The following is a 25724-nucleotide window of genomic DNA, read 5'->3' on the forward strand; positions in this document are numbered from 1 at the left end:
AACAAAATACATTACATAAAAATGTAGAAATTTACACTGGATATTGATTTTTAAACTATAAACAAATTATAGATATCTCATATATGAAAAATTTGAAAGAATGTTCATAAAATAATTATCTTTGTACAAAATTTAACAATGGATGATTTGTCATTAATTTGAAAAAGCTGTATCAAATTAATGTTTATTTCTATAAGGTATCAGGTAATTCAGCGCAATAAGAATTATAACTCCTGCTATTACCGGGGGTAAATGACAATGATAAGACGCTGGATGTTCTGATGATGCTGTAGAAAGAATAACCCAGCTTAAAAAACGTATAACATTAGCTAATACCTCAGAACGAAGGCCCATATATTTTGAAGGAATTTGCACAATGTCAAGTGTACCACATGAAATTATTATGACCCAGCTAAGGAGTAAAACTGGATCTTCTGTTGATAACCTTCTTTCATAACTGCAAAAAAGTTATTTAATTAAATGGCTCTAAATTATTATTCCAGTTTCAAATTATGCATCTTATAAACCTGAAATTTTTTGCCCAGACTAAAGCAGACGGTATCGCAGGAACAGCTGCAAAGAGCCATAGTAGAAAAAGATTTAATTGAGTAGTAATATTTTTCCGTATATTTCCATTTGTTTTTTTTCTCCGAATTTTTAAACGTGTGAGCCACGCAAATTGTTGTAATGAATTCATTAATAGTTCTTCCAAACATTCCTCATACATTTTTGTCAATTTTAAGAAATACAAAATAACTGTTAGGATCATAACTAATGCACCACAAGTCGCTGACGCCAGCGATAATGCTATAACAGTTGTAATAAATGGTAACTGATTTAATCCACCCAAAAGCCAGTCTGACCATGTTGTAGAAAATGTAATTGCACGAGCAAGGAATCTATAAAACAGCACATATTAAATATTTCAATTATTTCTCAGTAATTTGGTAAATTGATATAAAGTAATTTGTATTTTCTTACCTGACTGTTATATTACGTGCAACTGACCCAAAACATACAACTGCACAACATGTAAGTACTGATAAAATACACAGAAAGGTAATAACAGCAAAACTCTCTATAATTGTATTAAACATAATACTAAGAGCTAATGTTACTATTAGAGTTGGCTTTTGAGATCGTTTATGATCTATAGTAATAGAAATAGTAAGTAATAAAATACTAATAATTACAGAATATAAAATTGGCCAACGATCTCTTATAACACAAGATAATTGATCTATTATAGTATTTCTATGTATAATAAAATTACATGTACATCCTGCAGATACAGTTATTCTCAGTAATGCAGTTTCATTTTTGAATCCATATATTGTTTGTAGTCTAAAAGTCTTAGATTTTTCACCACTGTGAATAATAATAATGTAAGTAAATGCAAAATTAATAGAAAATTATCAATGTAATGACAAATGGTGTACAATAAAATTTCTTACGTGTCGGTTAAAGATTGAATTTGGCTTATGGTTGACACCCATGGTTCTATAAGCTCTAATATTGCAATTGTGGATTGTTGAAAACTAGTACTACACACTTTATGATTCAATTCTACTGTTATACCATTTCTAATATTGTGAAGGTTGATGAAATACCTAATATGTCCACGTGATGTTTCTATTAAATTGTATTTCAGAGCATCAAAGTTTTCAAATAAAACCAATTTTGAGATACCATTTTTTAAAGATGTTGTACGATCTACTTTTTTATATGAGTCAACATTAATTATAACACGGTCATCTAATTCACTTGCAGGTATACGAATTAGAATGTGAGATATACTTTTATATACTTTTAAATCATTTGTGCTTAGATCTACAGTTCTTCGTAGTCGATATTGATGATCTGGTACTAAACGTGTACGATTGGTAAGGTTCCATCCCCATTCACTAAAATATTAAGAGACATGCAATATTATGTTTTGAATAATATAAGAAATTTAAAATATTCACCAATATCTTGACTGTCTTCGTACTGCAGAAACTGAGCAAACAAATAGCCAATCTTTTGCCTTTAAATTTACAGTGTCAATACTTATGTGATCAATTAATTCATCTAGTCTTATCATGAGATAAATAGGAGAAGGTTTTCTATAGTTGATTACTGAACTATTCCAGGTATATTGCTTTCTGCCATTTTCTATCCATTCACCATCTGATTCAAATTGAATCTTCTCTGGATATTCATACAATTTTTTTCCAGCAGCCCTCTATAAATAATGCATATGTCCATTTCAATTTGTTGCAATGATAGACAGTGTTAAAGGCTTAAAGTTTTAGCTTACATGTAAAAAGTGATATTTTAAAGCATTTAATCTGTTTTGAATGTGATTTGATATTCTTGGAGGTTTTTGTGAAATATCAACACAATCAAATAGCGAGCGTACAATAGATAGTATTAATTGATTACACCATAAAATACTGAAGTGATCTGTTGACTTCCAAACGTCAGGTACATTTGTTGAAAGAACATTAATATCTGCTGTAGGGTCTAAAGATTGATAGCCAGTCACAAGAATGTCCCTTGGTCCTCCACCAATTGATACAACATTAACACCTACTTTATTTATTTCATTCATTTTATTTTTTATATTTTGGTAATAAAGAGCAAAAGTTTTATCTGGTATTAAGGGAGGATAATATGGTGTGCCTAAATTAATAATAATATTTGCATAACTTGCATTTATAATGGGGGTTAATAAAAGAGATCCTTTAGCTATTACACCACCCTGAAAACCAATTAATGATTTGTGTATAAAGAATAATTAATTGAATTAAACTTTGATTTATAATAGTTAACATTACCATTGAATGTCCAATAAGCACAATACTATCCATATTATTTTTGTACAAGGTTAAGATTTTTTTTATACAGTAAGAGACATATATTGTTTCCTCCATCAAAACACCTTTGTTGAAGTAGTGTAAAAATATTATTAAATGAACAACTTTTCAAGAGAAAGTTAGATGTGTTTCAAATGATTATTTAAATAATTAGATAAGCTATACCTCCATATATGGCAGAATAATCCTCTCCCAGAGAAACAGAGAAATAATCAAAATGAAATGGAGTATGGTCTTTTAAACTTTTTCTCAAGCTCACTGATGCAAGAGACCTTACTGTAAGAAATATATAATATAAAATAAAACCAATAGAACTAAATAAATATCTACAAACCTTGTTTATGTGATCCTGCATGACCTGGAATAAATAGAACAGGTATTCCTGTAAAATGCATTCTTCTAAGTTTTTCTGTAATGAAGCCTTCTCCATAAGCATATAATCCAAAACGTGGGTAACTATTTTCTATCTCGCTATCTAAAGAAACTCTCTAACATAAAAAATGCAAGGTTAAATTTTTGCCATTAAACATATTTATAATAAATGCAGAAAGAAAATACATACCACATATTGTGGATATTCAAACATATATGTCATTTTGCAAGTATTTTCTTCAATGTTGGTAATTAGATGAAATGCTCCAAAAATATATAAGACAAGATTGGCTATAAAAAAGCCAAATAATATGCCCAAAAAAATAATTGACTTTATCGAAATCATTTTAAATAATATTTAAAATTATAACTTGGTTTTTACTATTTTTTAGAAATTTCCTACAATTCCAAGTTTAACCTTACATTTAATAAAAGTTATTACAAATTCGTTTAATGTTAATCATTAGTATTGTTTCAATTAAACGTATATTGTAATATAAAATGGTAAAATTATCATTTTATTCTATTAAATTGTGACTGAGATTTAATATTAACATTACATGGTCTCATGTCTGATTTCAGTTGGTTTGTTTGTTTAATAACTTTGACTGTTGATTAGTGACATCTGTGACATTAATGTTGATATTACGTTCTAAATTTGTCCATTCAAGTCATTCAACACCATAGTATGGGCACGTTCCATTTTGGCGTTCTAAATGGTACAGAAATGTTCTACACTTATTGTGGCTGCGTTCGTTTATTAACTGCGAGTACTAAAACTCTACAATGTATGTCACGTAAAATATAGGTTTTCAGCACTGGCAGTACATAAACGAACGCAGCCTGTATCATACCGAGAGAGTTGAGATGTATATGTACATGTCACACAAACTATATACATATGTGTCCAATTTTTTTAAGATTTTCAGGCTAACTGGAAAGTAACAATTGAATATTTGGCTAAAGTTAACAACAAATATATTGGTATGTTTTATATGATAAATGTATATACTTGTATATATCGTTTTCGGTCCCTACCGATAACGATAATATTCGTTAGGGACAGATTTTTTGGTTATTGGTAAACGTTTTGATAAATTTATCCGTTTGGTAGAACTTGAAATTGAATAGGGTTTACTGCAATTTGTAATTTTTACCAAATAGATATATTTTATGAATAGGTACAAAACTAGCCCTTATTCGTTAAAGAATACAGGCTCAGTACTCAATAGTATGTATGTACTACATAGTATACAGTATGTATGTATATACACAACTGCAAGGAGAAAATGTATGCTATTGGCCATTACTTTCAGATCTAATAGTTTTATCTGATAATTGCAAGTTCTTAAAAAGAATTACTCAACAATTGTACAACTAATAACTGATGCTCTGCTGAATGCCACCATTGGCTAAAAGGGCGAGGACCTCTTAGATTATTAAGAGCACATTAAGGCCCGGGTCTAACTCTCTGGTTAAAGTTAACTTAACTCGTAGTTAAAATGGTATAGTTTAAGTAACAGAGGCTATACCATTTTAACTACGGGTTAAATTTAACCAGAGAGTTGGACACGGACCTTAAGTTAATATTGTTATATTTTACCTGACGTATAATGTAGTAAAATTAATTTAATAAACTGAGAGGTCCTCGCCCTTTTGGTGAAAGCTAATTACACACTATATACATACTATAATACACCATGGTATAAAAGTAAATGGGTGCTTTCAACCGACGCTTAGCGGTCTCAGCTGCTAAATAGAAAATGCCTATGATTGGTTGACCAGTTGAAATTGGCCAATCGTAAGTGTGTTTTACTTAGCGGCTGAGAGGATTGGGTGTTGGCCAGACGCACATCTGATTTTGTTGCTTACACTTTATGTATATTTTACGGTTCCAAATTATGCAAAGAATGAAGATAAAAATTTGAAAGGTGTAGGCAACAAAAATAGACCTAATGATTCAATTTACCGTAACGCCTATTACAAGAGACAACTGGACTAGAAAATACAATTGAACGCATTTTTAGGGAAGTTAAACTTTTGTTTTATATCCAATATATTCTTGACTGCGGCAAAATTAAAATGAAATCATAATAGTATAATAGTAACAAATTATATAAAACTTACAATATACAGTAGCAATTTTCATATGAAAAACTTAATACTAAATGTACAAAATAGTATCTTCATTGTTGACATTTTATTGAATATAAATTGTAAAATAATCTTTTTTGAGCTAGGTACTTCTAATCAGTGGCATCTTCCTTAGATACAGCAATTGGCTCCTTCAAAGTTTCTACTCCACAATCAGCAATAACAACATCTTTTGTTGGCTTATCCCTATTATCCGTGCTTGTATTTTCAATTCTTCTCACAATATCCTGTTAAAAGTTATTAATATTTTTAAATAATTAATTTATTATAATACATTTTGATATATTAAAATAAGATATATATTCCCTACCATTCCCTTGAGTATTTTTCCAAAAACCACGTGTCTACCATCAAGCCAAGGTGTCTGTTTCACTGTTATAAAGAATTGAGAGCCATTAGTATTTTTTCCTGCATTAGCCATAGACAACCATCCAGCACCATAGTGTTTCAGCTTAAAGTTTTCATCATCAAAACGGTCTCCATATATACTACGTCCTAAAGTATTATGAAAATTTATTTATGTTATAGAAAAATAATGTTTTATATTAAAAGTACATTAGTTCAAATGAATTATCACCTCCAGTTCCATCTCCTTTTGTAAAGTCTCCACCTTGAATCATAAAATCTTTGATAACTCTGTGGAATTTACTACCTTTGTATCCTTCCCCTTCAGGCTTCTTGGCAAGCTCCAAGAAGTTTTGAGCAGTTTTTGGTACTGTTTTTCCAAAAAGACCAATTTCAATTCGTCCTGCTTTTTCACCTCCAATTGTAATATCAAACCATACCTAAAACGTTAAGCAATAACTTAAGTAATCTGTGGCAATATGAAAAAATCTGCATTGCTTGCAGGCTTATAGTAGAAAATCCACGTCACACGCTTTAAAAGAAATTTGTCTCGACCATACAAAGGAGTTGTCTTACCTTATCAGTTACTTTAGGTCCTTTTTTACTTCCATCATCACCGCTAGCGTAGCAAACAGCTAAAGTTGCTGATAGTAATAAGAGGATTTTCATTTTTTATAAAATTAAACCTTTTACTTAATTGGGGAGCAGACTCAATTGATATACGGCAGCGGCGGCGAGCCTTTGGCCTTTAATACTATACTATACTATAAATGTACATGTATGTGTGTATAGTATATATACGTAGGTAGATTAACCGTCAAATCGCCAACTCAAATCTACCTTGAGCGGAGATGGAGAAGAAAGAATGGAACGCATACATGAAACGCGACAAACGCAGTGTGGCTATACACTGTATATATGTATACGACCAACGTACGATCAGCCGACCAACCCCGACTTAACGCGTATATATTTTTCTATCCTTTACTCCAACTCCAATTATTGAGTTAAGTCAAACCGGTCCGGCCCCCACGATTAACATTAGCCTACAAAAACACACATACATACAACTACCAGCAACTACCAGTCTACCAATCTCTTCCGTTCTTCCAGTAGTTCGAGAACTTCAGTTACTCCTACAGGAGTTGCCAACTTGCTAGAAATGGGTAATTTCTTCCCCCCATTATGTTCTCATTTCCAGAGTATGTACATCAAAAAGGGGAGCATAGTGTGGAGAAGAATTACTCGTTTCTGCCAGTTTCTGCCGACATCAATACTAGCAGCTAAGTTCAAACATCAGCCGAGCACTTTGTAAGACGAAGACCGATTTATGCATTGTATTGAAAGCTAAAGTGAGACGTCTTGGATTTTGGTTAAGCAGCGCAAGCTTATTTTACGTTTAATGGTACGTGAATGTATGTATGTACATACACTGTACAGTTTCAAAAGTCGGTAGGGCATCTTGAACTCCAATGAAATTTCTCCAGGTGGCGTTGCTATCAGCGCCATCTTCAAAATATATTTTTCTTAAACAAGTTAGTCACAAATCCAATAGTCGAAAAGGTTTTGAGAAATTTGATTGGTTTTTAATTTTACCATTATTATCGTAAAACCATGGTATTAATTTTTTTTATGATACATTTATTTTACAGTTATTGTTTTACTTGTACAATTAGTTGAACTAATGACAAGACTGTATTAATTTTTGATTCGCTACTTTGAAAGTTTATATTTATGCTGTGGTGCATGTAACTGCCTTCGCATCATTGGAAGTAAACAACTTTGGAAAGCTATTAATTGTCAATCTCATTATGAATAATGAACAGTGGAAAATGTTTAAGAGTCCTTATACTTATAGCTATCATACATATAGTGAATGAAGGGTAATATAAGAGTTTTTCTGAATCATCAGATGTTTTGAGAAAAAAATCACTAATGCTTATTAGTGCTTCGTTATTAAATGTGGCATGGTGAGGTTAATTTTCGATCTACGTATTCCACTTTTTTTTATCCTGATATTATTTGTTATAAACGTTGAAAACAAAATTAAATATAGAGAAAATTATGCAAAATATTTCAAGCATCAGGAACACGTCGATAAGCAACACAATCTAGAAAGTGTTTACAGCAATAATACAACTTTTTCTAATTCTCCGAATAAGCATGAGTTTCACATAAATAATTTAACTCACGATGGTGTACAAATAATGCATAAACCATATTCAACTAATTTCCATAAGGGTAAAACGGAGTTTGCTGTTTTGCGGAAAATTCGTAAATCTTCTCAATTCACAGATAACTTAAGCCCCTTAATTAATGAGTTCAATAATAATCGCCAAGGCTCGCTCTTTAAAAGGAGAGATTATTTTACCGAAGCACCAGTAATGAATCTTTTGAAAGGTTCTAAAAGCAGCGATTCAAACTTGGAGCCTTTGAATCACTTATTTGGAGTAATAAACAAAGACAATTCGTTCCATATTCAAAAGGAACGATCTATGCAAAATCAGAAAGGAACAGAATTCCAACCAACAAGCAACTACATTTTATCATCAAAATTAGAAGCCAATGAATTTCTCCCTACTTTCGTCGATGAAAATAAGCATCATTCCTTTCAAATACCTAATCAAACAGAAAGTTATGGCATATTCGATTCAGTTACAACGTTGAATAATTTATATAAATTTGAGCATACTACTTCGAACCCTTTTATGAACTTGTACAATGATAATTCAAATATTGGGGATATTCTAACAGATGCACAACATAATTATAATAAAACGCATTTAGAATTGTTTTCCATAAAAAATAATGAGGTAACAAAACCGGTACCTTTCCGACTAAATTATGAAAGTCAAACCTTTTCTGACACATATAAAAGTAATGAATTTCTTTCAATCGATAATAATGAATTTAAGCCAAAAAGGTATAAACGATCGATCGTACCTAACGGAATCTCATGGGGAAAGGCGAAACGTCGCAAAGGATTCGCGAGAAAGCTTTTTGGTCGAAGGAAGAAAAAGAAAAAAAGAAAGAAATTTTTCAAACGTCTGCACAAACGTTACCATGAGCTACCATCAAATTTAAAAGCGATCAATGCTCAACAGCAACGAATTAAGTATGACACCGAAGAACAAAAAATGTTAAATGATGTTAAGAGCCATGAAAGAATTGATGAAAACATTGATGCCATAAAAAGTATTATAAAACGCGAAATTTCAGGAATTCCTACAAATAATATGATCGCGAAAGAAAGGAGAGGATTATACAAAGACAGGAACCAGCTTACGAAAACAGAGACTGACTCGGAAAATGTAGGGAATCAAGAAAATGCTAAGAGTTTTGAGGATAATTTATCCAAAGGAAAGATTTCCGAAGATAATAGTTTAGTTAAAGATTCCAATGTGGATACTTCGAGTGTTTTGAACAGACCGAAACCAAATGGACAATTAAGAATTAAGAGGAACGAAGGAAATTTTAAACATAAAGTAAAGTCCGAGCCTAATCACGCAGATGAATCAAAGTCTTCGAAAGTTGACGCAATGTCAAAGCAAACTGCTGATGAAATTAAAGAGTTATCGGAGGAAATAATCGCCAAGGTCAGGCCTGAGATATTATGCATTGGTACATAGGACAATTAAAGTAAACCTCTCTTCTATCTATAGCTTATTTTATTCAGATAGAATTACAAATTTTATTATAGGTAAATAACCTGCAAAATTATTTCAACGGATGTTTTCGCATGAAAAGAGGAAGGGCTCGGTCTGTTGTTACGAAGTCTAATGAAGGAAAAAAGGCCGTAATAGAAAAATGTAGACCATTGAAAAATGCAAAGATCTCCTCTGGGGCAGTTCCGTCGAAAGTTGCAAAGGGTATTGGTGAAGATGAAACGAATAATGAGGAGAGATTTATCCTGGATAAAAATATACCTGTCGGAAGAAGAAGCTCTGTCAATTCCTTTGAGCTTGAGTCTGAATTAGCTAACAATGCAAGAAGAAAAAGAAAGTCACGTCGTAAATGGGATAGATGGACTGATTGGAGTAGCTGTAGTGTCACCTGCGGCAAAGGTCGGCAAATTAGATGGAGGCATTGTTTAAGAGATTGCTATACTGCTGAAACAGAAATGGAGGAAAAAGCTTGCCAATTACCAGCTTGTCCACCTGGAAAATTTCTTGGAATCTTTAAATGATTCTTATAATTACTAAATAACTCTTAGATATTTTAGATTAATTTTTATTATGAATGTAACTATGTATAATTTTTACATTTTGTAACTATCAAATGAGATGCGTATGAATAAAAGAAAACTGGGCATTGAGTAACAGTAAAGAAATATTCATTTGTTTAACAAATTGTTTGAGTTTATTTTGTTTCTCGTTTCATTACCAAATACACAATATATTATACAGAATATTTTAAACAATATCTCTTTTTTATCGTAAGCATTCACAAAATTTGTTCAGCACTGGATAATTTGCTACTGTTGGATCATACGTTAATTCAATAGACGATAGGCTCGACAATCGTATTTCGAAATAATGTTGTAAAATTATAAAAAAATTGTGAGAAATTGGTGTTTCGTGGCTATACAATATTCAAAATTTAATCGCGCGTTTAATAACTTTATATTTAACCGACATTTCATGCCTTTAATCATTTTCTTTATTTCCTTCGGCAATAATCAACGATGCTCCATTTCGCTCTAATTCTTAAATCTAATATCTACCGCATTATCGTTAGAAAAATTGTCTTCGTAAAAATTGACAATATACCGTAAGTTTAAATTTATATTTTAATTTTTTTTTTTTACAAATTCAGGCATATACCATGAGATCCGATCATTCTAGCGCTTACGCGTTTTATCTCGGCATTCGTTTAAAATAGACGGATCACTGAAGTTGTGCTTTTAAATTACATCACCTATGTTTATTTTAATGTGCGATAAAATGCACAATTTATCCTACGTAATAACGCATCGATGAATATTCACAGCTAATCACCGGCGTACAGCAATTGTCACAGTCGTACTTTTAGGCTTAATAAAAAAATATAAAAAAAGAAACCAAGCACCATTGATTGTAGAAGTGACATTTGCACACAATTTAGGCTCTACGATCCAACCTGGTTTTAAGCGTTAATTCAAATTTCAATAAAATCATCCTTTTCAGCACTTAAAATGCTGTCACAAAATTCAAGACGGACTGTTGATTACAAAAATTTAGACCTATACTACGTCGTCGTATTATCAATATCGACAATATGAAATGCAAAAAATCTCTCATCGTTAATAAAAACGTAACTAAAAATATACGGTTTGTCCGTGAAACTACTTACATGTACAGATTCATCACAATTGTAAACACATATTTAAACGCGCGTAGGACGCGCGAGCACGTACATACATAAAAATGTTTATACACTTGCTTGTTCTTGTATCATTGTACAATATCGTTTTACATTTATCGCGTGCAACGTATATGCACGTTTTCGCTTTTACTGTTAATTGCCAGACATTCTTGTATAAATGTTACACCTGTGAAACTTGAGCTTGGTCTTTTGCCAATTTGCAAATGCACTTCTCCCCTCGTTGATTTTATAAAAAAAATTACTCCTGGTTTATATATTTATTATATTTGCGGCTCGGACGTTGACATGGAAGAATGTGTACTGCTCCTGAGCAAATTACGCAAAGGATTTGATACGGTGCGTGTGATTACGAGCGTAATGATAACGGGTGCTACTGCTATTGATCCAACACTGGGATTGATAAGGAAAGAGCGATCAAATGTATTATTGAGATACAAAATTTCGCGCTTGCTCCAAATCTATTACACCGTAAGCTGGATGTACTTCACCACCGGCTAATACTCTAACGTCTTGGTCAGGATCCAAACGCATCGTTCGAAGTCTTTTCTCCACTTCTTCCGCCCCTTGCTCACCCAGCCAATCAGCTGCAACGAAAAGAGCGAATCAATAAAATCAAACATGTAATATTATTATTATGTATTGTTTTAATACGTATATATTATATATTGCTTACAGCCTTTCGCTAAAATATCTTGAGCCATGGTTCTTGCTACTGCTAATCTGACATTAGGTACTTTATCCCAAGATAGCTTTAATAAGCTAGGGAGCATTTCCTCGGAAAATTTTTCTCCGGTTATCGCGTCGCTAGATATTAATCGTTCGCAAAGAATCGCGTACATTTGCCTTCTCATCCAGTTGTTCGTATCTATTGCGAGTGTTTCTGTGAGCTCTTGTAGTACTGCAGTTACGAGGATTTCATCATTAGAAAGAAGCGCAACTATTTGCGTGACCTAAACACACGAATAAACGGTTACGATCGTTATAAACGTAAAGTAGTTTTAAAGTACGCACCAAAATAAGCGCCATATATCTGACTGCGGCAACTTTGTCGACTAGCAGCTGCATCGACAATGAAACAATGTGTCCTGCCACGCCAATCGGACTGTACAACGTGAGAGCTTCGATTAATTGTGCAGCAAGCTCCTCTCTAAACCTCCAATTCCATTCACTGTCAGTCGCAAGGAAATCTTTGAGTCTTGGTAAATATCGACAGCGTTCAGCAGGCTTTAATACTTTTAAGAATGTAGCAAGATGCTTGAGAACTCCTATTCTGACCTCATCGAGGTCCTTGATAAATCCATCGTAAATAGGTAAGAGATCAATGGCAGTGAGTTCCTCGCCCAATATCATAGCAATTTCATGAATACTAGATGCTAAAGTTCGTCTCACTTTCCACTGCTTAGCTCCCGCCAATGATTGATAGGCTTTCCTTAGGCAACGCCAATTTTCTCTACCCAATGTGAGAGTAACCGCGGGAAAACTGAAGGCACAATGGTGTGAGATATCTGCACCTAATTCACTGCATTCTTCCCGTTTAGGCATTGATACGAAAAAATCGACCAATATCTGAGGTACTATTTCTTGCGTGTATATTTCTTGTTCTACCGAGAGTTGTTTCGTCATCATTATATTTTGCTCCAGAATGCTTTTATCCATAGACATCATCGATATATCGAAGGTGTCCTCGAGTGTATCATTCGTTTCTTCTTCGCTCTTCGAGATACCACTGTCCTTCTTGTAAGATGCAACGGTTTCAGCTTCGCTCTTATTTTTTGCCTCGTCTTTCTCTTCTTTTCCTACTTGACTTTTCTCTTCCCTATTGGTAACATGCTCTTCCGATGTATCTCTGGCTAACTCATCAGGCGGCTCTGCGCTTGCTTCGCTAATTGCTTCTCCAAAATCGGTCTTCGCATCGCCAGATTTCTCAAAGCTTTCCATTGTACCCGTAGTATCCACTGAAGTTTTCGAGGCAGACATTTTGACAGCTTGTACGAGCTCATCATTCAGCGGTAATTCTGGCGGTATGTAATAATAAAGGAATTGGTTGTATTTCTCAATTTCTCTTGCATCCTCGGAATCCTCGCTTGAATATTCCTGAAAGAGAAGTAAAATTAAAGTTATCTTTCTGATCCGAGAAGCAAATAAATTATTACGATAGCGATTGTCGCTCTCGGTACACTTACCTCAATCTCTTTTCTCCTGGTACCGTATAACAACCGATTTTCGATATCCCCTTCGACTTCTGAATTTTTACAGTCAAATATTTGGTCATAGATTTTGGTCATGTACTCTTCACCTTTTTTCATGTTTACGTTTTTCTTACGCCAATATTCTTCATCGTCTTTCTCGTGATCTTCGACGGTTTTGCATTTAAAAATATGATTAACTCTAAAGGGTGACGTACTTTCCTTTTCATATTCCACTCCCGAAGGAAATAAACCTTCATTGGAATATCGAATACTGAAAACAGAAAAAGGCTGATCAGCATAAATCGAGCTTGTAAATATTAGCTAAATGGTAACAGGTTGAACCATGTAAAGCGCTACAGAGTATAGAGGTGCGAAAACGTTTATCTTGGTGACTATTAGAAATATCAATTATGTGCATAAGGTACTTTTGATACTCCTTGCGAATTGCACCCGCGAAGGTCAAATATTAAAAATTGATATATCTTATAGGTCACGAAAGAGACATTTGCTCACATTCAAGCTATGAAGCATTCTCAGCGACGTACCCTATACACTACAATTCTTTAGGTTTAACACGTACCTAGAATTAGTTCCTTGCTGACTTGTAAATACCAGCTCTCCATATTGATTGTAGCCTAATCCTGTAAATTCTTTAGCGAACGTAGATATGTATGGTCCAAGAATCTGGAAAGCGGACATTCGAACCCATTTGGAATCATCGTTTAATCTACATGCTAAAAGATCTGCTAATTTAAATCGCCGGTGCTTTATTGTCAGATGACAGGAAACTGGCATCATTACATCGACGCATGCTTTCCGGACTGCCCAGGCTTTATCACAGCATAAAGAAACGAACGTTGGGAACTGAAAATGCAATATTAGTATTATTTTTTAACGATCCGAAAGAAGCAGAAGCAGAGAAAGAAAAGACGGTGGATGATAGGGCTTACCAATTTATCGAAAAGTGCCTTTTTTCCAACAGCAGAACACATTTCACCGAAATGCGTTGCACAGGTTTTCCTTACAAATACCGTTTGACTTTTACACAACTCGATGTATCTGTCCAGGAAGAATTTTTCTGTCAGTTCGCTTCCGATTAGAGGTGCCATTTTGCTCATGAGCTGTGAACGGATATAAAAATGTGAAAGATGCAAATTAATTATTGTTCGATGACATGTTAATGAAAAAAATGCAATTATTTATATATATAGAGAGAGATGTGTGTGTGTGTGTGTGTGTGCGCGCGCGCGCGCGCGCGCTTGCGTGTGTGGATAAAGCTATTCGGAACTTATTTAAAGCTTATAATGTTTGAGAAAGAAAATCGTTCAAAAGAATTGCGTCATGCCGTTTCGATGATCAAAGCTGGCTGTGATATGAGTAAAATGCACCACATCACAACCACTCTGACCGGCAAAGCAGCCGGTATTTCTTATTCCTCTCAAGTTTACTTTTGCTGTAAATAAATAGAAATAAAAACACAGATCTTAATTAAAATTTATACTATATATACTCTACAAGCAATGAAAATTTCAGCGAAAATTATATTATATAAATTCTTAAAAGATCAATAACACGGAAAGAAATATAAGCTAATCTTGATAGAAACAGTTTATAATTGAATCAAATCAAAGATTCATTTTGCACACTGAGTAAACGGTTGATTAAGAATAGTAAATGTTGTTCAAATGATTCCTTGTTTATCTAGATCGAGAAGACTTAATATTAAATAAAGAATTTAATTATGATTTTAGGAGAGATAAAGAATAAATTCTGCAATGTAGATATTAAGAAAATTATTTTCTTATAGAATAATAGCCTAATAATTCTTTCCGTGAAACGATTACAGTGGTGCGCTAATCTATTGTTTGACATTTTTCATGACTGTTTTTCTTATATGCGATTATTATAAACTAGAAATTGTAGGTGATTCAGGTTGGCGCGATGAACGTTACCGCAACGCTCATCAAAGCTGGCTGTGATATGGGCTATACATTTAAAGCATAAGACAGCCACTTTGAGAGCGACGCATGCACGCTTTCTCCTGGTTGCATCCTGGATGGACGAATCTCTGCGAGCAACGTTGACAACTTGACCATGGGACGATGTAAGTACGACAGTCGAATTCGTCTTAATGGCTGTGATATGAAATTGAGAATAGCAACATATCACAACCATTTCGACGGTTCGACTTAGCGTTTAATGCAACAAATTTTCTCGAGGCTGAAAGACACGTTTCGCGCCAAGAAAGAGAAGAAAACTAGGATCGATTCAGCAGCATCATCGATGTCGTTGCTTTGCAATCGTGTGGCCTGTGAGGCCTTTGACGCCCGATTCTGCGAGCCAATAACACCAAAATGGCTGTGATATGATCAAAAACATTGCACATCCAATTTGATGCATCGGACCGCAAAAGATACTTACTCCCTCTCCCTCTCTCTCTCTCTCTCTCTCTCTCTCTCTATCTCAACTTAATTTCGTTTCGTTCATTTTGTGGAAAATGTTTCATTCGTCATACAGAGGGCTAGCTGGCTGCTTGCCTGCCTTCCTTCCTCTCTCCCTATATCCCCTCTTTTCATTCAAGTTTTTCCTGTTTCTTCACTCCCATTAACCGAGATCCCCGCGGCTCATCTACTCTCTCTCTCTCTCTCTCTCTCTCTCTTTCTTCTCTTAGCATCCCGTTGAGAACAGACACAATTTTGCTCATCAAAGCTGGCTGTGATAGTCGATCTCTATGACAAACCAACTTTGATGATAAAAGCATGCCCTTGTCGAAAATCGCTCGACCCTCGAGTGGCATATTTCTTTTACTCCATTCCTACATCGGATTTTTCCAACAAACATCTTTTGCCTCCCGCTAATCATTTCTTTTCATTCAAAGTAGCGCGCGATGCTTCCTTCGCTCAATCAATGCGCGATTGTTAAATTTCAACTCTCCAGGTTGATCGTGAACGCGTGCCGCATGAAAGACAAGGTAGTGAGACGCATATATTGCGCGGGAACATCTCACTACCCATGTCTTTCAAGCAGAATACGTTATTCTTCGCTTATACGCAGCATTCGTTAGACTAACAACGATATAACCAATATTCCACAGCGAGAGTAGTATATATATATATATATATATATATATATATATTATATTACAATTTAACGCTATAAACTACTATCTCAAAGATTGTAACCTAAAGCTAAAGAAAATTCGTGAAACTTACAGAAATGCCTGTACTGAGGAATTCGGACATGAAAGACAAAAATTCCACAACTGGGTAAACTTTGTTTTCAATTGTTTTCTTGTCCAATAGCTCCCGTTCTATCAAGACCAAGAGGGCTGCTTGCGCCGTTTGTCGAACCTTCAAGAAAGCGATATGTAGTTTTCCTGCTTATCTATATCCTCAGCTCTATTATTTCACACATCCTAATATCTTTTCTTATAATTCTTACCTGACTATCGTCGTCTTGAAGAAATTTTATGATGATTTCCAGAAGATGACGATGAAGTACATCTTCGAAGAGATCTGGAGACTCGTGGCAAATCATTGCAACTTGTGGTAGCTGCTCCACCAAAACGGAGCGAACTTGTGCCTCTGTGAAGAAAGAAGAAAAAATAATTAATTATTTTCGCTAATCCTCTGTAGTACTTCGAGTAAGCAATATATCATCGGTGCATTTATTTAGTTAATAGCCGCGAAAGGCAAAAGAGGCAATTTTCTCTGCCCATTGCCCTATTTGTTTGAGCTGTTTATAGGTATATAAGTGGGGCGAGGCTCGCGAGTCAAATATCCTAATGGTAAAGTAAAACCGAATTCTCTCGTCGAGCAATACGAATTCCTCGCTCTTTCGTTATTAAATATATAAAAATATACCGGAGATTATCCGATAAAATGTCAGTAGATTCTGAAAATTAGCCAAGTGTCCGCAACAGAGGGATAAAATTGCGAAAAATCGCCACTGTGAGAAGCCACAGTAAAAGCGATATATACATATCTTACGGAAATCATCGTTGAGGAAAATCCATCGGGTGTAGAATTAAAAACGCTTTGAATCGAAGCGAAGCACTTGAAAACTGATAGAAACTTGACGGCACGAGAGTACCGAATGGAAATATCGCACAAGTATCGAGTATCCATCCTGACCACGAGACAAAACGGAGCTGACGAGCGTCCGTATCAAGTGCGTGGGTGCAACTGAGAAACGAAGGTTTGGCTTTGGTCGCTTTGGCGATCTGCTAGAAAAATTCACCTTATTTTCCAGCCTGGTAGGGGAAAAGAAAAAGGGCCCCCACTCCAAGGGCCCAGTCTTACGAGAGTGGGGATATATAGCAGTGTTAAGGGAATTCTCATCCTCGTCTTAACGCCAACTGTGCAAGATGAACACGTGCTACATCCCCGTCTTCGTCGTTTTTCCTCTCCCCTCCTCTGCTATATCTTCTTCTTTCTCCATTTCCGGTTACTACCATATATTCTCCCTATCTCTTTTCTCATTTTCCTATCCCTTCAAACTAAACGGTTCTTTCACAATCTTTGCATATCCTTCTCAATACCACAATCAATGTACGCAACATTCCTTTATAATTGAGGAGAGAAATATCAAACGAGACTTTGGTAAACGCAATTAATCGTCTTTCGATCAGTGAGATTGTATTCTTCGGGAAATTCGAAGGGTGAAGAAAGAGGCGAAGAATTTTGAGAATGGAAGGAGCTCGATTTGCGAGGAGTTCGAGAGAAGCAAGGTTTTTCCAAAGTTTCCTCGAAAGGACGGCAAAAGTGAGCAGCGTTTCCTTGTTCGGAGCAGCGACACAGCGCACAGCCTTTGTCCATTAATCACTCGTAGCCAGTCTTATCTACTTGCCCGCCTACTCCATCCTTGCGCCTTCTGCATCGTGAAATCCCGTCAAAAATATTCCATTGGAGTCCTTTAAGGTCCCATGCGCCATTTTTCCTCCTACCGCTGCTGACCCCGTTGTCTTTGCATCTCTTTCTCTCAATTTCCATTCGCAGAGTAAAAAAGACGAAAAGAGAAAAGAAAAGGAGGAGCCGAAACGCGCGCGCATTTAATCCTTGTAAAAACAGCCCTAAACTATTTTCCCAGCTGTTTATTGAAATCTTGAGTTCGTCATTGTTTGTGGAACGAGCGAGCCGAGTATTTTCGTTGGAGAGATACTTTGAGAATAAAATGTTCGAGTAAGAAGATTTGACAATATAAGAGAGGCTGGAGTCCTGAAAATTTATGGAGGATCGGTGGGAAAGGGGGGTAGTTTGTAGCGTTGTAATCCCGAAAGCAAGGAATACTGTTGACGGAAATAAGTGAAAGCTGTAACGCGATTGTCCCTATTTGGTTGTGGGACGGGATATATTTGAGGAATTTTGGCGCGTGGTTCTTCACGTGCGGAAGCGAAGAGGGACAGCTAGGGCGCTTGTGTGGAAGTAGCTTGGAGGAATGCAGCATCTCGAACGCGGGCACCAGGCTCCGAAAACTAGGAAAAAGGAGAAAAGAGAAAAAAAAAGGTGTCGCGTGCCCCGTAAGTATAAATCGGTGATCGCTCCCATCGGCCTGCGATCCCCTCTCACGGAAAAACACTGATGGTATGGTAGCACGTGTTAGGCGCAAGATGTTCCAATGATCCCCTAAAAATAGTCCTCCGATGCTTCAGGCCCTTGAAGAACCCTAACACCCTGGAAAGCCAATAACCATAGAGAGATCCCAGTATCCTGCTCCCAGCTTCCTCCCTTGAGTCTATACCACGCGCTCCGCTTCAATCTTCTTCCACCTCATTCCTCCTTCCTTCCTTCCTGCCTTCCTGCCTTTCCTACCAATCCATTGGACATTTTTCAAACGTCTCTCGTTTAAGGTTAAATCTACCTTTCGATTCACAGCTGTTATCTAATTTCTTTACGAGTTTGACACGATCCCCCTCCTTCCGAAGCACGAAAATATCTCCAAAGTCGAGTGCGTGCGACTCGGCGTACGTCTCTTCTTCAATGAGCATAAGAATCGCGCGCCTATAACGAAACTGCGTTGCAAACTTGACTAATATTTTCCAATTTGCCGGCTTGCCGTTCTTCCCTATTACACACGGACATTTCTCTCCTTTTCTTTCTCTTTTATAACGAGAAGCGTATTATATGTGTTCTTGAGCTGAAAATCCCTGGAGACGCGCGCGGGCAAATCCATTAGCCGGCCGGGACATGGGAAAAGGCGCTACGTGTCATTTTCTACGTTTCTACGAAACTGTTCTCAGGTAAAAAGAAAACGTTTTTCGCAGAAGGGTCGCAAAAGCAAGCCGTCCTTTTCAGAAGAGCTCTCCCGAGTGACGCTTCCCGTAGATAGCATCGGAAAACTGCGTCTTTGACCATAAATTTACGCGTTATGAAAGAAAAGTAGCGGCATCTCGAGCGGTCGTCGGTCGCAGTTGTTTCAGCGTCGAGAGTCTATAATAATTTAGGTAGCGCATGCGAAAAAATTGGCGTCTTCTCTCCTAGAAGGATGTTTTCCTGGATCGAGTTGCGTCGTATATGTATTATATATATAGGCAACGACGGAGCGAGTCCTGCGGATGCACGCATCCATCGAGGGCATTCGAGGAGGCACACGGTATACGGTTGTTGTATAAATACCCCGCGCGTATATGCCTTAAGAAACATGGATGTCATCCGGCAGAGCACGTGCCTCACCGGAAGTGGGAGCATTCTATCGTCACCTCGAGCAATGGCCGTCCCCCACTTAGGGTCTCCACACTCCTCCGCGCGCACACACGGACTCCCCACGAACATTCTGCCTTCTCTCAAAAACACCTCCGGCGCACAGTTGGTCTCCGCTCCTCGCTATTTTTACAAGCAACGCCAGGAGATTTAAGTCCCGACTATCCGGCAGCACGAGCCACCCTTCGACGGCGCGCGCGCGGCCATCTTGTTATTTTTGGTACTGCGCAGCAAGAAAAATCCCTCCCGATCGGACCAAAAACAGTCTTTCATTATTCACGCGCGAGCTAGCTCTTTTTCTCTAATGGCCTGAATGGCCGGAGAATGAGGGTTATAGACTGCATACTACTTTCGATTGGACGCCCGCTTCAAAACTATTGTATCAGATCGATACGCGTGAATTCTCTCCGGAGAAAACAGTTATTTCGAGTGTCGCGTGCAGCTCATATTTCGTAAAAGTAACGCGTGACATAATACGAGACAACTAGCTCTTGCGGGACATGGTATATTGACCTGGCCAGCCGAGCGGTCGAGCAAGAGTCTACTACTGCAGGGGTGAACTAGGCAAACCAGTCGGAGCATTTCTTCTATTCGCCATGCAGCCATCTCTCTCTCTCTCTCTCTCTCTCTCTCTCTCTCTCTCTCTCCCCTCTATTATCGATTATGGATATATGTATTATATAGTTAAACGATGTTGCGCACATGCCAATTTCTCCACTCGCTTCTCAACGTACCATAATACTACTACTACTACTACTGTATATGTATATATGGTATAATTTCTTGTAGAGATTTACCAAATTGGCTGAAAATGAAATTGAGAAGAATGAGGCTTTCGGTATCGTTCGAGAGACGTTGCCACATTAATTATATTAGAATTCCATATAATTTCCATTCCTTATCTCTCGACGACCGTTCTGATACTCGTCTTTTACGAGAAAAAAGCGTACGAGTTATTAAAAGCAAGAGTCTACTAGCAAGCAAATATTTAGCCAGTTGATTCATTGAATTAATTGGCTGTTCCGAAAGCTATCGCAGATTCTTTCGACACCGATCGAAAAATATACGTTACAACGATTTATCTAAGAAGCCGTGTGATATTTTTACAGTATATGTAATAGCGCCTTCTAGATTGGACGCTATACAACAACAAAAATAACAAATAAAGCGTGTGCGTGTGCGTGCGCGTATGCAGTTTGTACAAAATGCGTGCAAGCGAGTGCAAAAGAAAAGAAGAAATATTCTAAAGCTGAATAAAATTTCTCATGGATCGGTTCATATTCAGCTGTAAATGCGTCCTTAAGTTGTGAAGGATTGACTCTGCTCTTGATATTTCTAATCCTTACACACACTTATACATACATACATATACACACACAAACACATAGACACAGCTTTTTTCGTATACTTTGAAAGATAAAAAAACATAGAACAAATGAAGCGTATCTAAATTAAAGCTATTTGCATTACATATTAAACGTACGTAGTTTGTATAGGGCAAACTGTTTTGAAGTTTGATATTTTCACAAACTCCAATAACTGGCAGCACTTGTTAATTATAGGAAAACTCGAAAGAGATTCCGAAGAAGGAAAGCAGGTATAACGAAGAGTGAAGTTTGAAGCTTACCAGGATCATTAATAACCTGTTGAACATGGGACATGACGTTGTTGACATCGATTCTCATCCCTGCGTCAGCGGCAGTTCGAAAAATATCCACTAGATTTTGTCCGACCAGCAATCTGCAATAAAGTAAAAAGAGAGAAACGTTAGAAGATTGATAAGACAGGAGAAGAAATCGTCGCGAGGTACGCAAGAGAATGCTTTGCATAGAAAAATGTTCAATTTGTCGAAGGATAAAATTAAATGGTATATATACTATATATATATATATATATATATATATAGGGAAAGAGAGACGACGCGAGCTGCTGATAAAATGGGGTGGTGGTTGAAGTTTGAATCGATGGTATGGCTGAGAGGAGGATGGTGAGCGGTGGTGATAAGGAAACACGGAAGGAAGTTGGAAAGGAAGAAGAAGAAGAAAGGTGAAGGAGAGAGAGAGAGAGAGAGAGGGAAGAAAGTGTCCAAGTTCAATGAGTTTATAGCGACTTCCCCCACTTTGGACAGCGGTGAAGTCAAAGGAAGTTTTCTTTGTGGTGGCGAGGGAGAAGGGGAGTCGAGCACCAACGGAAGACCGTTGGTGTGCCCCACCAGAAGTGTGAGTCGTTGGTCGCAAAGTGGGGGCAGCTTGTTCTCCAAAGTAGTTGGAGAACCGACTAGCAACCGGTACCGCCCGTGACCGCCTACCATCCCCGCGCAAACATGGCCGCGCCGCCTCCACCGTCATCGCTCTCCTCTTCTCGATCGACGTAGACGTAGATTTCCTCCTCTCGTCAACGCAACGATACTCTTAATCGTTCTTGATTTTTCATCGACCTTCGAAGCCATGCTTCGTCCCTTATTTTCAATTTGACCTCGCCTCGTTGAAAAGTCTACCCCTAGAAGCGAGCAACCTTCGGTGAAACCTGGTGGTTGTTCACCCTCTTTCTCTCTCTCTCTGCAACGCCACTTCAACGTCCGATCGATCAAGTACTGCCAGTATTCGCGAAAAATCCTATGAGAAAGTGGAAAAGTTGAAGCGATCGAATTGCTAATAACGCGACGCGTACCTTCCTCCCTGAGGAGATTATTCAATAATTTCCTCCGACAGAAAGTTCCATCTGGAAAGTTCGCGCCGGCGAGTTTGAGAGAAAACTGGAACGTCCCAAGTTGTGGAAATAAACGGTCATCGCACTTGTACCCGACTGCATAAATAGCTGCATTCAAAGTGTACAACGGATATACCGAAGGAATAGAATACGCCCCTACTGCATCGCCACCATCCTGCCACCTTGAAATACGAGACTCATCCTCAATGATTACACGTGTGTATCTATACATATATTACTTAATAAATGCAAAGCTATTATTATTAAGACAGCTTGAAGGGAGAGGGGGGGGGGGGGAGACACGTGGTAAAAGCGCGGGAATATTTGAAAAGCCGCGAAGAGAGTGGATTGGTCGAGAGGCATAAAAAAAGGTCAAGGGAGAAGCGAGGAGAGGCGATAAAATGGAGATATCGCGTCGAGACAAAATATTTGCCACGTTGCTGGATCGACGCGGAAGCCAAGTGGAAGTTGCTATCGGCTGGCATATAAAGTTATTGCGAAATTTCAAAAGAACTTTCCACAACTTCTCATCGTAATTGGATTCAGGTGGGTTATGGCGGTGGCGGTAGCTTATAAAGTGCTGGAGGATTGCTCTTATCCGAACGAGTCGCCGGCGTCTTTGACACGGACGGTTTCCTCGATGGGGTCATGAGCGAACAAAACACGCTACTTTCCCGCGCAAAATACACAACGATATCGGTGTCCGACGACGACATAGGTCCAAGCCAATCCAATTAACGCAACTCTCCCCTCGTCCTTACTGTTCTCCGCAGTATCGCTTCGTTCTACTCCAATCGTAAATTCTCCATTGACCAACCAACGTTCCTCGTTCTTGCAAACCTTCATTTTATAATTCTATCGGATCGCCAAATCAATTCTCCAGCCTTCTTATTGTTCTTTCTCTTATAGGATGGAGGAAAAATGAGTCTCGAGGTTCGCGCGAAGGGAATTCACATGACTTTCGACGAAAGGTATATGTAGTCGTGGTCTCTCCCCTTGTCCGAGGTTCTCCTCTCTCTTTCTCGCACTTGATAGTACGGTGGAAGGTATGTAGAAACCGAAGGGTGAAGGGAGATCTCGCAGGGACGATTGAAAAGGTGAGACGGGAGTATATATATATATATATGCGGAGACCCTTTGAAAATTCGCAGTCTGTAATAAGTTGTTCCTCGTACGGGACTTTTCAACAGGTCCTCTCAATTCACACGCTTTTCACTCGCCCTTCTTAATTTATCTATTTTCCCAAATCCCTTCTCCTGCTCCTGTATCTCCTTATTATTTTTGCAATTTACATCTGACAAAACTTGGAAAATGTTGTATACATACATGCACATATATACACGTCATAATAGCTATGTGTTTGTGATCGTCTGATAATGGTCGGGCGTAGGAGCGTATATCGATCGTTAAGAGAATTTGAACGAGCGATTTCAGGGGCAATCGCGAGAGAAATGGTAAAATCAGGGCCCCGCACGGTAACTTAGGGGAGCCAGCCGCCGCGCCCTATAGCCAGGTGCACTCCTGTATCATGCGCGGAAGAGAGGGAGGGAGAGAAAGCGACAAACGAAGGAAGGATCGAAATCGGTGCGCATTTGAACCTATGCATCTGTCGTATGTAGCAGCACGTTCCATTAATCTACCTTAATGCCGTAGCCGCGGGGCCATTATGAAGCTGTGATACGTCAGGGCGAGAGAGAAGAAAGGACGAGTTTATAATAAATAAGGTTGTAATCAGTGAGATTTCATGGAGGATTACCAACATTGAATGAATAAAACTTGAAAATAGCGAGAGAGCAACATAGAATAGAGGCGAGCAAAAAATACTGATAATAATTATACAAAAAGAAAAGCTAAATAGGCATTTATAGCAATTGGTAGAGCGTGTACTCTGAAAGAGAGAGAGAGAGAGAGAGAGAGAGAGAGAGAGAGAGAGAGAGAGAGAGAGAGAGAAGGTAATACTTGTTGCAGAGCCGTTAAGGGAAAAAGAATTGTCGGGCTGGGAGGATAAACATTGGCAGGAAGCGATCAGTCAATTTGTCCTTGGCAGATTTATATGCATCCATGGGAGGATAGCTCTGAGCTGGCAGCTAGAATTTGCCAACTGTGCTCGGTAAAAGGAAAAGCGGTAAAAGAGGAGACGGAAGGGAAAGTATAAAGAAATGAAAATAAAAGGAGAGGAGGGAAAAGAAGGGAAAGAAGGAAATTTGGTTCCTTGCGAGGTTAAAAGCGGATTAGGTCCTGCAGCGAAAACAATATGTCGCAAATAAGCGCGATTTACGGAGAGAAGACGGAGGCCCTCTTTTGACCGAGAGAAAATAACAGGATTGCCCCCCCCCCCCCTCCCCTCTCTTCTTAAAGGTTAAGATTAATGCTTTTGCCTAAATTTGTTTATGGTAGCCGATTCCATGGTCGAGAGAGCAGCGGCGAGGCTGCGAGAGCGCCGTTATCGCCCGAGCCGAGCTCCTTCACCGAACGCCTCGAGGAGGAGAGAGACTCCGAAGAATGGAGAAACGAAGGCTCGTAATGTTAATTGCAGGAGGCAGGCGTCTTCTCTTTATTGCTAGGCCAAATATTCCCCGGTGGTTGCTCAGATTTATCGCCGGATTTTCCCTTCTAGACCCTCGCACCTGTCGGCGGCGGACACTTTGACGCCACCACTGGCGCTACCTATCAAAACTAACTACCTTCTTCTTCTTCTCCCTTCTTCCACCTCCCATACCCTCTTACCATCCTTGCACGCAGGTAGCTAGACCGTTCTACCCGTCGCTCTCGCTGTATATCTTGATAAATCAACGCCCATCAATGTCCCAATAGCCATTGACAGATCTTATCGGCACCTCTCTCAATTCAATTGGAAAAAGTCCTTTAGCCAACGAGTCCTCCGTCTCTACGACGAATATACTGCAGCACCGTTTTAACGAATATAGTAGCTATTATTAACGCAAACGGTATACTATACCGAACGTCTGCGAAGGAACTGTTATAGATTCCAGCTGGTTAAATGGCTATGGATATTTGCGGTAGCAGAAACTCGG

The 25724-nt window shown here is 37.8% G+C and overlaps 4 protein-coding genes across 9 annotated transcripts in view; 1 reads left to right on the forward strand and 3 right to left on the reverse strand.

The window, feature by feature from the left end:
- Nucleotides 1-114: 114 nt before the first annotated feature.
- Nucleotides 115-3854, reverse strand: PGAP1 (GPI inositol-deacylase). The gene is made up of 10 exons (XM_066747829.1): nucleotides 3421-3854; nucleotides 3193-3346; nucleotides 3024-3134; nucleotides 2820-2923; nucleotides 2300-2743; nucleotides 1968-2224; nucleotides 1455-1904; nucleotides 982-1368; nucleotides 528-899; nucleotides 115-457 (listed from the first exon to the last, which is right to left on the reverse strand). Exons 1-10 carry the CDS (start codon nucleotides 3574-3576, stop codon nucleotides 178-180), a joined length of 2715 nt encoding a protein of 904 aa, XP_066603926.1. The 5' UTR covers nucleotides 3577-3854; the 3' UTR covers nucleotides 115-177.
- Nucleotides 3855-5313: 1459 nt separating this feature from the next.
- On the reverse strand, nucleotides 5314-6691 carry LOC136786229 (peptidyl-prolyl cis-trans isomerase 5). Its single transcript, XM_066747832.1, has 4 exons — nucleotides 6306-6691; nucleotides 5962-6169; nucleotides 5695-5879; nucleotides 5314-5611 (listed from the first exon to the last, which is right to left on the reverse strand). The coding sequence occupies exons 1-4, from the start codon at nucleotides 6396-6398 to the stop codon at nucleotides 5477-5479; spliced, it is 621 nt and encodes a 206-aa protein (XP_066603929.1). The 5' UTR covers nucleotides 6399-6691; the 3' UTR covers nucleotides 5314-5476.
- A 289-nt stretch (nucleotides 6692-6980) lies between these two features.
- LOC136786226 (nuclease SbcCD subunit C-like) lies at nucleotides 6981-9920 on the forward strand. Its single transcript, XM_066747830.1, has 3 exons — nucleotides 6981-7134; nucleotides 7382-9325; nucleotides 9430-9920. The coding sequence occupies exons 2-3, from the start codon at nucleotides 7697-7699 to the stop codon at nucleotides 9913-9915; spliced, it is 2115 nt and encodes a 704-aa protein (XP_066603927.1). The 5' UTR covers nucleotides 6981-7134; nucleotides 7382-7696; the 3' UTR covers nucleotides 9916-9920.
- A 152-nt stretch (nucleotides 9921-10072) lies between these two features.
- LOC136786224 (serine/threonine-protein phosphatase 4 regulatory subunit 1-like) overlaps nucleotides 10073-25724 on the reverse strand; it is a 71183-nt gene continuing 55531 nt past the window's right edge. For 3 of the 6 annotated variants that reach the window (XM_066747825.1, XM_066747823.1, XM_066747824.1), the window contains 9 exons: nucleotides 21608-21720; nucleotides 16724-16866; nucleotides 16495-16632; nucleotides 14233-14403; nucleotides 13863-14146; nucleotides 13277-13553; nucleotides 12105-13187; nucleotides 11767-12043; nucleotides 10073-11677 (listed from right to left, as the gene is read on the reverse strand). In XM_066747825.1, coding sequence (XP_066603922.1) covers nucleotides 11517-11677; nucleotides 11767-12043; nucleotides 12105-13187; nucleotides 13277-13553; nucleotides 13863-14146; nucleotides 14233-14403; nucleotides 16495-16632; nucleotides 16724-16866; nucleotides 21608-21720 — 2647 coding nt within the window. In that variant the 3' untranslated portion in view covers nucleotides 10073-11516. The remainder of the gene's footprint in view (nucleotides 11678-11766; nucleotides 12044-12104; nucleotides 13188-13276; nucleotides 13554-13862; nucleotides 14147-14232; nucleotides 14404-16494; nucleotides 16633-16723; nucleotides 16867-21607; nucleotides 21721-25724) is intronic. The other 3 variants (XM_066747827.1, XM_066747828.1, XM_066747826.1) reach the window with 1 other exon arrangement.

This window comes from Prorops nasuta, unplaced genomic scaffold (genome assembly GCF_024137725.1).
Source record: "Prorops nasuta isolate Cenicafe-Biocafe unplaced genomic scaffold, Cenicafe_Pnas_1.2 PNAS00003, whole genome shotgun sequence".
Taxonomy (NCBI): domain Eukaryota; kingdom Metazoa; phylum Arthropoda; class Insecta; order Hymenoptera; family Bethylidae; genus Prorops; species Prorops nasuta.